The sequence below is a fragment of the Bufo bufo genome, chromosome 4 (assembly GCF_905171765.1).
Source record: "Bufo bufo chromosome 4, aBufBuf1.1, whole genome shotgun sequence".
NCBI classification, from domain to species: Eukaryota; Metazoa; Chordata; class Amphibia; order Anura; family Bufonidae; genus Bufo; species Bufo bufo.
Genome location: NC_053392.1, coordinates 389031880 through 389045215, shown reverse-complemented (window position 1 = coordinate 389045215; position 13336 = coordinate 389031880). Strand labels below are relative to the sequence as shown.

The following is a 13336-nucleotide window of genomic DNA, read 5'->3' as shown; positions in this document are numbered from 1 at the left end:
CTTGTGTAGGGGCTCATTTTTTCCATGATGAGATGACGGTTTGATTGGAACTATTTTGTGGTGCTTATGACTTTTTGATCGCTTGCTATTACACTTTTTGTAATGTAAGGTGACCAAAAATAGCTTTTTTTACAACTTTTTTTATTTTTATTCTTTACGGTGTTCACCTGAGGGATTAGGTCATGTGATATTCTTATAGAGCAGGTTCTTATGGACGCGTTGATACCCAATATGTCAACTTTTTATTTATTTATGTTAAGTTTTACACAATGATTTAATTGAGAGCCATAGTTTTTTCAGTTTTTGGGCGATTATCTTGGGTAGGGTATGATTTTTGAGGGATGAGATGACGGTTTTATTGGCACTATTTTGGGGTGCTTATGACTTTTTGATCGCTTGCTATTACACTTTTTGTTATGTAAGGTGACCAAAAAAATTGCATTTTTTACACCGTTTTTTTTTTTTTTTCTTTCCCTACGGTGTTCACCTAAGGGGTTAGGTCATGTGATATTTTTATAGAGCATGTTCTTACAGATGCGGCGATACCTAATATGTATACTTTTTTATTTACTTAAGTCTTACACAATGCCAGCATTTTTCAAACAAAAAAAATGATGTCTTAGTGTCTCCATATTCTGAGCCATAGTTGTTTTTTTTTTGGACAATTGTCTTAGGTAGAGGCTCATTTTTGAGGTGACGGTTAGATTGGTACTATTTTGGGGGGCATACGCCTTTTTGATCACTTGGTGTTGCACTTTTTGTGATGTAAGATGACAAAAATTGCTTTTTTTAAACCGTTTTATTTATTTTTTAATGATATTTATCGGACAGGGTAGATCATGTGATATATTTATAGAGCCGGTCATTATGGATAGGGCGATACCTAATATGTTTTATTTTTTTTCTTTATCTGTTTTTTATTATAAAATAAGTGGAAAGGGGCCTTTTTTTTAATCTTTTTTTTACTTTATTAATTTTATTAAAAACTTTTTTTAGCTTTTTTTTCTTTACTTTATTTCTGATGTTCACTTTTGGGGGTCTGATCTACTCTGTAATGCATTACAATACATTTGTATTGTAATGCTTTGCCTGTTTGTGTACTACAGTGAGTAGTACACAAACAGGTTGCCTAGGAGACCCAGCCTGAGGCTGGATCTCCTCGGCTCCCGTAGAAGGCAGGTCCCGATGCCGTGCAAGGCATTGGGCAGCCTCTGTACGGCATCGGGCTGCCTTCTGAGACATCGAGTGCCCGCCACAGCAGCTCGGGGACTCGATGCGCTCCCTCAAACACAAACCCCTTCTATGCCGCGGTAGCCGATACGGGGTGGGTCACAGTACCCCCTTCGGCAATGACCCAAGGTGCCTGTTCAATGATTTGAGCAGGCACCTTGTTCCGATCACCGCCCGCCGCGCGGCGGTGATTGGAAATACACAGGGCGTACAGGTACACCCTGTGTCCTTAAGGACACAGGGCGTACAGGTATGCCATAATGCCCTGGTACTTAAGAGGTTAAAGACTACTGTGTGTGTGTTTGACAGCAGCAAGATATTTTTCTTTAACCTCCCTGACGGTATTCCCGAGCGTGACTCGGGGTTAATTTTCGCTGCCAGAAGCGGTAACCCCGAGTCACGCTCGGGGTACATTGCAGAGGGAGCGGCGGGTGTCTTTACCTAATCCCGATGTTCCCCGCTGTGATCGCCGGTGAGAGCTCCGGCGGATGTCTCATCTCTCTTCCTGGTTTCGTCTCTGTGAGCCGCAGCGCCTCACAGAGGCGGAACTGGGCGGGAGATTCAAAAAAAAAAAAAAAAATACATTGTATAAAAGTCAAACACACACATAAAGTTAGGTGATACAGTGGAATCCTGTCAGATTACACTATCACCTCAGATTTGACAGATTTGACATCTGATCATTCTACACTGCCCTGGCTGCCCTTTTAGCTGTTTTTTCTAAGCAAAAAAAAAATATATTTTTTACCATGGCATCAAAGCGTCACTTTAGCATCACCAAAGCGGGTTTGGATCAGATAATTGACAGCGACAGCGACACAGAGCCCCTCGCAGAATTGAGCGACAGCGATAGCGATTCGTGGAAAGATTCTTCATCCGACTCTGACCAGAGAAGTGGCGACAGCGACGAATCTTCACTTGAGCTCAGTGAGGTGCGCTCTTGGTGCCCTATTGATTGCGGTATGGATGCAGTACCACCGCCAAGATTCCCGTTTACAGGATCGCCTGGGATGAAGGTAGACGTTGATCACAATGATCCTTTGGCGTACCTAAAATTATTTCTGACGGATGACGTCATTGAAAAGATTGTCACGGAGACAAACCGCTACAAAGAGCAGCAATCCACTACTCTGCACAGCAGATTTTCCAGAACCAGAAAATGGGAACCGGTGAGTAAGGAGGACATATGGAAATTTCTGGGGCTAATACTTCTTCAGGGGGTGGTGGGGAAACCCCTGCAGAAATGGTACTGGACTACCAATAAATTGCTGGCAACCCCATTTTTTGGCACCATCATGTCCGAGTACCGATTTTCCCTCATAATGAAGAATTTACACTTCACCAACAATGAGGAATTTGACGAAGCCACACATCCAGCGCCAAAACTGAAGAAGATCTGGGAAGTATTCCAAATGATCATAACCAATTTCCAGCAGGCCTATGTGCCAGACAGAGACATTAGCATTGATGAAAGTCTGATGGCTTACAAAGGACGCCTCAGCTGGATTCAATACATCGCATCCAAGAGAGCGCGGTTTGGAATAAAATCCTATATGCTCTGCGAGTCTACAACTGGCTATATATGGAATTCCATCATATACACCGGCAAAGGAACACAATTCAACCCCAGGTACAGCGGCTATGGGATGGCAACGTCATCAGTCCTTTCACTGCTTGAACCATTGCTCAATCAGGGGTATTGTGTGACAACAGACAACTTTTACACGTCGCCTGAGCTGTACGAGTTTCTACTAAAAAACAAGACTGACGCATATGGAACCGTTAGGGCCAACCGACGTGGCCTGCCATGTATGTTTTCCAAGAAAAAACTGAAAACAGGAGAAATGGTGGCGTGGCAGAAAGGAAAGATGATGGCAATGCGTTGGCGTGACAAAAAAGACGTGTGCCTAATGAGTACAGTACATAACACCTCCACTACCACGGTCCACACAAGAGGTGGGAAAGATGTCATAAAGCCACAACTTGTGATCGACTATAATAACACCATGGGAGGAGTCGATAGAGCCGATCAGGCGATGACATTCTATCCAGCTATGCGGAAGCAACAAAAAAAATACTACAAAAAAATATTCAGGCATCTCCTGGAACAATGTCTGTGGAATGCCTATATACTGCACAGAGGAAAGAGTGACAAGCCTCTTGTTCACTCTGACTTCATCTGGAAGGTGGCGGAGCAGATTTTTGTGAACTACCAAACGCCATCAGTGGCCGTGAACAGATCTGGACGTCGCGCTGTTGACGTTGTAAACCCAGAGAGGCTGACTGGTCGTCACTTTATGGATTACATCCCGCCAAGCGCAAAAAAGGCAGCACCTACAAGGATGTGTGTAGTTTGCTGCTCAAAGCGAGATGGAAATGGAAAAAAAAAGCCGAAAGGAAACCAGGTTCCATTGCCCTGATTGTGACGTTGGTCTATGTGCAGTCCCATGTTTCAAAATTTACCACACCCAGGATGTTTACTGAATTTTCTTTTGTTTGACAAATTTCATTATTTATTACATTACTGAATAAAATTATATTATTTATTAGATTATAACTCATGATTTTATTTTTTCGAACTTTATCACATCTGAGAGGTCTACTAGAGTCTTTATTGGTCAGGTTTAAGTAAGTAATTACTAAGAATTGCAGGCCTACAATACATAACACCAAATTTCCATGCAAAAAAATGGTACCGCTTTTGGAACAAAATTCCTGACATAATCATACCGCCAGGGAGGTTAATACCTATTAGTGACATATACTGAACATCATCTGCAGACTGTCTTTTTGCGTAAATTCAAATAATCAGCGCCATATTTACTGTCTATAGTGTGCATTTAATACACATCCTTGACATATACAGTACGCCATCCGAAAACTGTTTCTTTAGCGTAAATTTTAATAATCAGGGGCCAGTCCTCATTTACTGTCTCTGTAGTGTATGCGTGTAATACACATCCGTGACATATACAGTACTCCAGCCGAAAACTGTTTCTTTAGCGTAAATTCCAAAAATCTGCGCCTAATCTAGTGTCCATAGTGTGTTGTTTTCTGTGACATATACAGCTCTCCATCCGAAAACTGACTCTTTAGGGCAAATTCCTATAATCTGGGCCTAATCTAGTGTCCATATTCTGTGGGTTTCTGTGACATATACTGGTCTGCATCAAAAACCGAGTTTGTATTGCAAATTCCAATAATCTGGGCATAATCTACGGTCCATAGTGTGTGTCTTTCTGTGACATATACAGTACGCCATCCGAAAACTGTTTCTTTAGGGGACATTTAACTAATCTGAGCCTAATTTAGTGTCCATATTCTGTGTGTTTCTGTGACATACACTCACCTAAAGAATTATTAGGAACACCATACTAATACGGTGTTGGACCCCCTTTTGCCTTCAGAACTGCCTTAATTCTAGGTGGCATTGATTCAACAAGGTGCTGATAGCATTCTTTAGAAATGTTGGCCCATATTGATAGGATAGCATCTTGCAGTTGATGGAGATTTGAGGGATGCACATCCAGGGCACAAAGCTCCCGTTCCACCACATCCCAAAGATGCTCTATTGGTTTAAGATCTGGTGACTGGGGGCCATTTTAGTACAGTGAACTCATTGTCATGTTCAAGAAACCAATTTGAAATGATTCGAGCTTTGTGACATGGTGCATTATCCTGCTGGAAGTAGCCATCAGAGGATGGATACATGTTCTCATTCTGTTTACGCCAAATTTGGACTCTACCATTTGAATGTCTCAACAGAAATCGAGACTCATCAGACCAGGCAACATTTTTCCAGTCTTCAACAGTCCAATTTTGGTGAGCTTGTGCAAATTGTAGCCTCTCTTTCCTATTTGTAGTGGAGATGAGTGGTACCCGGTGGGGTCTTCTGCTGTTGTAGCCCATCCGCCTCAAGGTTGTGCGTGTTGTGGCTTCACAAATGCTTTTACATACCTCGGTTGTAACGAGTGGTTATTTCAGTCAACGTTGCTCTTCTATCAGCTTGAATCAGTCGGCCCATTCTCTTCTGACCTCTAGCATCCACAAGGCATTTTTGCCCACAGGACTGCCGCATACTGGATGTTTTTCCCTTTTCACACCATTCTTTGTAAACCCTAGAAATGGTTGTGCGTGAAAATCCCAGTAACTGAGCAGATTGTGAAATACTCAGACCGGCCCGTCTGGCACCAACAACCATGCCACGCTCAAAATTGCTTAAATCACCTTTCTTTCCCATTCTGACATTCAGTTTGGAGTTCAGGAGATTGTCTTGACCAGGACCACACCCCTAAATGCCTTGAAGCAACTGCCATGTGATTGGTTGACTAGATAATTGCATTAATGAGAAATAGAACAGGTGTTCCTAATAATTCTTTAGGTGAGTGTATACTGTCCTGCATCCGAAACTGAGTTTGTATTGCAAATTCCAAAAATATGGGCCAAATCTAGTGTCCATAGTGTGTTGTTTTCTGTGATATATCCGAAAACTGTTTCTTTAGGGCAAATTCCGATAATCTGGGCCTAATCTAGGGTCCATATTCTGTTGGTTTCTGTGACATATACTGTCCTGCATCCGAAAACTGTGTCTTCAGCGGACTGTAAATTAATCTGCGCCACATCTAGTGACAAAACCATTAATATGAAGAAGGCGAGCACTAAGTGACGGGGAAGTGGGCGTGATGCTGATGGTGCACGCAGAGTCTGTGGCCCTGGGCGCAATGAAACTGTGCCTGCTGCCAGTGCACCAGAAAAAAATTAATAAAATAAAACATCCACCGTACCCAGCTTCATGTCCAACTTAGCTGGGCGACGCAGGACAACACTGTCCAAGTCGGACCAGTGCAAACAGTTGGTCGGTTGGATTGCTGAAGATAATGCTTCCAGTGGGTTAAGCACCACTCTCTCTTCCACCAAGTCCAGTCTCTGTAGCCAAGAGTCTGGTCAACCGAATCCTCACTCTGATCATCCTACCTCCCACCATGGAGAGGCTTGCCAAATGAGTGATCCCACACTTGGATATTCCGAGGAGCTCTTTCCAGCGCCACTATTACATTTGGCCCGTGCGCCCAGCACGCTTGAAGTGGGACCTGAGATAATGTGCCCTGATTCCCAACCTCTTGAGCCTTTACAGTATCAAGAAGATGATGGTGGTGAACGGCAATCATTTGTTAACGAGGTGGATGATGATGATGATACACAGTTGTCAATCACTGAGCCCACACCAAACAGGCCTGCAACCGTTACACTGAGCACCCCCATGCTTAAATCTACCATGCCAAGGGGTAGATGTTCCACAGTTTGGTGCTTTTTTGAGGAAAGTGCAGACGACAAAAGAGTGGTAGATTGCAACCTGTGCCGTACCAAAATGAGCCGGGGCGTGAACACTAGCAACCTCACCACCACCAGCATGATCCACCACGTGGCATCCAAGCACCCTAATAAGTGGGCCAAACGCCTGGGTCCACAATCTGGGTTTGCGGGTCACACCACTGTCTCCTTTTCCCCTATGTTACGCACTGCTGGCCAATCCCCTGTTGAAGGTGCAGGTCTGGATGCCCCTTGCCCTGCACCTGGACCTTAGCATGAACTATCAGCAACAACATTCACTTCCCTGTCCCAGCGCAGCATCCAAATGTCCATAACACAGTCATTTGAATGCAAGCGCAAATAACCAACCACCCACCCACCCACAGGCCATTGCACTAAATGTGCAACTTTCAAAATTACTAGCCCTTGAAATGTTGCCATTTAGGCTTGTGGACACTGAGGCCTTCCGCAGCCTGATGTCGGAGGCCATCCCTCGGTACGCAGTCCCCATCCACCACTATTTTTCACGGTGTGCCATGCCCGCCTTCCACCAGCATGTGTCCCAGAACATCACCCATGCCTTGACCAACATAGTTACTGAGAAGGTCCACTGACCACCACGGACACAAAGACAAGTGCTGGTGGCCAGGGATGCTACATTTCCCTGACGGCACACTGGGTGAATGTTGTGGAGGCCGAGAGAGAGTCATACCCTGGGATGGCACAGGTGCTACCCAAGCCCAGGATTGCGGGCCCTACGTCCATCAGGGTCTCCATCAGCAGCTATGTTACTGGCTCCAACTCCCACTTCTCCTCCTCTGCCATCTCCTCCTCCACTTCCACCTCCAGCAGCAGTCATCCATCAGTCGCTAGCTGGAAACAGTGTAGCACTGCTGTGGGTAAGCATCAACAGGCCATGCTAAAGTTGATCTGTTTAGGGGACAAACAGCACACCGCCGCAGAGCTGTGGCAGGGTATAAGGGACAAGACAGAGCTGTGGCTCTCGCCACTCAACCTACAACCAGACATGGTTGTGTCTGATAATGGCCCTAACTTGACGGCGACTTTGGAGCTCGGCAACCTGACACACATCCCATGCCTAGCTGACGTCTTAAACTTAGTGGTTCAGCGGTTTATCAAAACCTACCCCAATTTGCCAGAGCTACTAGTGAAGGCGCGCTGCGTGTGTGCACATTTCCACAAGTCGTCCACAGCTTCAGCCGGTCTGTCAATGCTGCAGCAGCGCTTGCGGCTTCCAGCTCACCGACTGTTGTGTGACGTGAGCACCCCCTGGAACTCTACGTTCCACTTGTTGGCCAGGCGTTGTGAGCAGCAGAGGGCAGTTGTGGAATACCAGCTGCAACATGGTCGTCGCCTTTCGAGTCAACTGCCACTATTCACAAGCCAGGAGTGGGCATTGATGTCAGACCTCTGTGAGGTTTTAAAAAACTTTGTTGAATCCACACAGATGGTTAGTGGTGATAACGCTATTATCAGCGTAACCATCCCACTGCTGTCTACTCAAACGATCGCTGCTCACAATTAAGGACGACGCTCTGAATGTGGCGGACGAGGAAATGGGGGAGGACATTACACAGGGTGATAGCCAGACCACCCACAGTTCGTCTTCCCAGTTCGAATTGGATAATGAAGAGGAGGAGCTGGAGACGTTGCCTCTGCTACAGAGGGTAGAACTTTAATTCCATCTGTTCGGCGTGGATGGGCAGAAGAGGAGGAGGAGGAGGAGATGAAGTGTCATCCTGATGTCGACATAAACGTGTGTTGGTACTCTGCCACACATGGCTGACTTTATGTTAGGCTGGCTTTCCAGCGACCCTCGCGTTATATGCATTTTAGATAACACGGATTACTGGGTGTTCACCCATTCTCGACCCCCGCTACAAAGAGTACTTCTCATCTATCATTCCTGTGGTGGAGAGGACGAGTAAAACGGTGCAATACCAGAAGGTACTTGCTGAGAGATTGCTCCAAAATTTTCCATCTCACAACGCGGCCGGCAGAGTCCGTACTTCCTTAGGCAACCAAGGAAGGGAGACAAGGGGAACACACAGCAGTTCTAAAAAACGCAGGGCAACACTCTCCAAGACATGGGACACTTTCATGACACCCCGCCAGCAACCTCAGCCTAAAGTGCGGCCTAGTGGTACAAGGAGGAAAAAGTTTTGGAAGATGGTGAAGGAATACATAGCAGACCATGTCGGCATCCTCAATGATCCCTCAGTGCCTTACAACTACTGGGTGTCCAAGCTGGACATGCTGCACGATCTTGCGCTCTACACCTTGGAGCGTGCATTTAGTGCTGCTGGTGGCATTATAACAGATAAGCGTATCAGCTTGTCCACTGGCAATGCTGACAGTTTGACTCAGATAAAAATGAACAAGGCCTGGATTGCCCCTGACTTCTCAACTCCACTAGAGGAGAGTGGAGCTGATAATGAACATAAAGGCAATTTCAATCTATCATTTATAATGTACTCAATCTACTGTAATGTATTCCCATGCACCTTTTCCACCACAAAAAAAAAAAAAAAAAGAGTATATGGTTGAATCTTGTTTTCTCCTCCTCCAGATTGTATATACTGTATTCCCTCAACTCAAATTTTTTTATATGGTCAGCTCAACTGCAGGCCCTCAACTCAAATTTTTTTTATAGGGTCAGCCCAACAGCATGCACTTGCATATAATGATTTACAGCGTCTGCTCAACTGCAGGCACTAGCATATAATGTTTTAGAGCATCAGCTCCCCAGCAGGCACTCGCATATAATGTTTTGGAGCTTCAGCTCACCAGCAGGCCCTCACCCCTAATGTTTAGATGGTCAGCTCAGCAGCAGGCCATCGCATATGTTTTACAGGGTCAGCTCAACTACAGGCTCCCGCATATACTGTTTTACAGGGTCAGCTCACATGCAGGCCCTCGCATATAATGTTTTAGAGCGTCAGCTCACCAGCAGGCACTTGCATATAATGTTTTAGAGCATCAGCTCACCAGCAGGCCCTCGCCCCTAATGTTTTATAGGGTCAGCTCACCAGCAGGCCCTCGCCCCTAATGTTTTATAGGGTCAGCTCACCTGCAGGCCCTCGCATATAATGTTTTACAGGGGTAGCTCAACTGAAGGCCCTTGCATATAATGTTTTACAGGGTCAGCTCATCTGCAGGCCCTCGCATATAATGTTTTACAGGGTCAGGTCACCTGCAACCCCTCACCTAAAATCTTTTACAAGGTCAGCTCAACTGCAGGCCCTTCCATATAATGTTTTACAGGATCAGCTCACCTGCAGGTCCTCACCTAAAATCTTTTACAGGGTCTGTTCACCTACAGGCCCTCACCTAAAATCTTTTACAGGGTCAGCTCACTTTCTGATGATGACAGCAAAGTCTTGCCTGTTGGTAGTCTGGCACACATGGCTGACTTCATGTTAGGCTGCCTTTCCCACAACCCGAGCGTTATATGCATTTTAGACAACACGGATTACTGGTTGTTCACCCTTCTCGACCTCCGCTACAAAGAGAACTTCTCATCTCTCATTCCTCTGGTGGAGAGGACAAGCAAAACGGTGGTGTACCAGAAGGTCCTTGTTGAAAAATTGCTCCAAAGTTGATAGAGCAGACATCCAAATGGATAGTCGCCGTCACTAGAAGTTATCTAGAGTCAACAAAGTGGCAGCAGGCCCTCACCTACAAATCCAGTCTCATTTTCCAAGAGTCTGGTCAACACAAGCCTCAGCATGATGGCACACTGGGTGAATGCTGAGGAGGCCGGGAGCAAGTTGGCTGCTGGCTGGCACCAGACTTGCCCTCCAATAGATCCTCGTTAACGGAAAGTGTACTCATTCCAATAACAGTGCCATTTAGTACTGATGTATCGTTATTTATCATCACTACCTCCCCAAGTCGGGAGTGGTTAATTGCCGCGCGCCTGCTGCCTTCCTTGGAATCTTGTGCTTTAATAACTTGATCCACCCTCTCTGGATGGCTTACAATTAGGAAAAAAAAGGGGCAAGGCAACAACAGCCAATCAGATTTTAGCCATTGACCTCCCTTGGATGTGGTATCCCTTTCTCAAGCTCCCTCTCTGGCATAGAACCCTGATTCCCCGTTACCCGTGATCACCATAGTAGGCGCAGAAATGAACATCGAAAGTTGATAGGGCAGACATCCAAAGGGATTGTCGCTGGTCACGGGGACGTGATATCGCCCAGAGGTTATCTAGAGTCACCAATGCGGCAGCAGGCCCTCGCACCTAAGGTTTTAGATGGTCAGATCAGCAGGCCCTTGCTCCAAATGTTTTTGAGGTTCACCAGCAGGCCATCAATCATAATTTTTCAAGGGCGTGTATGATGCCCTCCTTTATGTGTAACAAAGGGTGTTTTGGAGTGCTGATTCTCAACTACAGGCCATTTTGAATCCAACTTTTGTTTTTTCAATAGGAAGAGGGTCATGTGACACATTAAACTTATTGGGAATTTTTATTCTTTCATGAGTTATTTACAAGTTTCTGACCACTTATAAAATGTGTTCAATGTGCTGCCCATTGTGTTGGATTGTCAATGCAACCCTCTTCTCCCTCTCTTCACGCACTGATAGCAACACCGCAGGAGAAATGCTAGCACAGGCTTCCAGTATCCGTAGTTTCAGGTGCTGCACATCTCGTATCTTCACAGCATAGACAATTGCCTTCAGATGACCCCAAAGATAAAAGTCTAAGGGGGTTATATCGGGAGACCTTGGGGGCCATTCAACTGGCCCACGACGACCAATCCACTTTCCAGGACACTGTTCATCTAGGAATGCTCGGACCTGACACCCATAATTTGGTGGTGCACCATCTTGCTGGAAAAACTCAGGGAACGTGCCAGCTTCAGTGCATAAAGAGGGAAACACATCATCATGTAGCAATTTCGCATATCCAGTGGCCTTGAGGTTTCCATTGATGAAGAATGGCCCCACTATCTTTGTACCCCATATACCACACTATACCATAAATTTTTTTGTTCCAACAGTCTTGGAGGGATCTATCCAATGTGGGTTAGTGTTAGACCAATAGCTGTGATTTTGTTTGTTAACTTCACCATTCACATAAAAGTTTGCCTCATCACTGAACAAAATCTTCTGCGTAAACTGAGGGTCCTGTTCCAATTTTTGTTTTGCGCATTCTGCAAATTCAGTGCGCCGATCTGGGTCATCCTCGTTGAGATGCTGCAGTAGCTGGAGTTTGTAAGGGTGCCATTTGTGAGTAGCTAATATCCGCCGAAGGGATGTTCGACTAATGCCACTCTCCAGTGACATGCGGCGAGTGCTACGCTGTGGGCTCTTGCTGAATGAAGCTAGGACAGCCACTGATGTTTCTTCATTAGAGACAGATTTCATGCGTCCACATTTTGGCAAATCCAACACTGAACCAGTTTCATGAAACTTAGCAAGCAGTTTGCTAATTGTAGCATGGGAGATGGGTGGTTTTGTAGGGTGTCTTGCATTGAAATCTGCTGCAATGACCTGGTTACTACGTTCACCAGACATCAACACAATTTCTATCCGCTCCTCACGTGTTAACCTCGGCGACATGTCAATGGCTGTAAACAAAGAGAAACTTGTAAATAACTCATGAAAGAATAAAGTTACGTTAAAACCAAGCACAGCATTGTTTTCCGTGTGAAATTCCCAATAAGTTTTTTTTTTTTTATATTGACAATTTTTATTGTTTTTCTTGTTACATATATATATATATATATATATATATATATATATATAACAATGGTCAGATAAATTGTACAGATAATCAAAGGTGATCAATATTACTAGACCAGATATTTAGACATAACAGTCTTCATAAAAATAAAATAGAACAACAAAGTACATAAAGGAAAATAAAGTTAAGAAGGGGACCAATAAGGTCCTAAAAGGATAGGTATAGCAACACTCAAGATACATCTACATAAATGCGTTATGATTATATCTAAAGTATAAATGTTGAAGGATATCTCTGTGATGTGGGGTACTGATATGCAAACAAATATGAGTCAGGTTACTGTAAGTGTGTAGCTGGACTGAATTAATGTCTAGTTGGAGTTTATAAATTAAGGGTTAACTTACAGCATCTAAGAAAATTTTCTATATTCTCTCCAAGGGGCCCAAATCTGGAGAAAAATATGTCTGGTACGTTGTTCCCAATGGGAAATCTCTTCTAGACGATATATTTGGTCAAGCCTATTAATCCAATGTTCCAGACTAGGGATATCAGATGACAACCAGAGTTTAGGAATTAGTAGTCTGGCTGCTACTATCATGAAAGAGAAAAGTGTAGATTTGCGGGACTTGGTTGCTCCAATACCAAGGCTGAGTAATTGTTATGTCCCCTGGACACTCTGTGTCTCTCAGGTGCCGCTGGCAATGCTGCCAGTATCTGCTCAGCAAGTTACACACACAGGCCGATATACTACTTAACCAGAGCAAGGTTTATTACTCGGAACATTATGGCATTCTTACATGGAGGAGTCTTATTCCAAACAGCTTCTGTCCTTATCAGATGCAATCCCTTCTCAGCCTCATGTGTCTGCTTCCGGTTCCCCTCACACACTGTCTGACTTCCTGGTACAGCTCCTCCTCCCCCATCATGCATCAGGAGAAAGAGGGTAAAGGTCACAGTGATCTATCACAAACATCACACCTCCTTTCCTTCCCAAAAAAAACAAACAAAAACATAACAAGAGAACAAATGTTGAACACATAACATAACAAGGCAAGCGAGATCAGTTCAGCAAGTAGTATCTCCAAC

General features: G+C 44.7%; 1 protein-coding gene across 1 annotated transcript; it reads left to right on the top strand.

The window, feature by feature from the left end:
- The first annotated feature begins 1979 nt into the window (after positions 1-1979).
- On the top strand, positions 1980-3650 carry LOC120999224 (piggyBac transposable element-derived protein 4-like). Its single transcript, XM_040430096.1, has one exon. It carries the CDS (start codon positions 1980-1982, stop codon positions 3648-3650), a length of 1671 nt encoding a protein of 556 aa, XP_040286030.1.
- The last annotated feature ends 9686 nt before the right edge of the window (positions 3651-13336 follow it).

Bases quoted from the DNA above. Each gene is read 5' to 3' on its own strand.
- LOC120999224 (XM_040430096.1), top strand. From the start codon at position 1,980: ATGGCATCAAAGCGTCACTTTAGCATCACCAAAGCGGGTTTGGATCAG.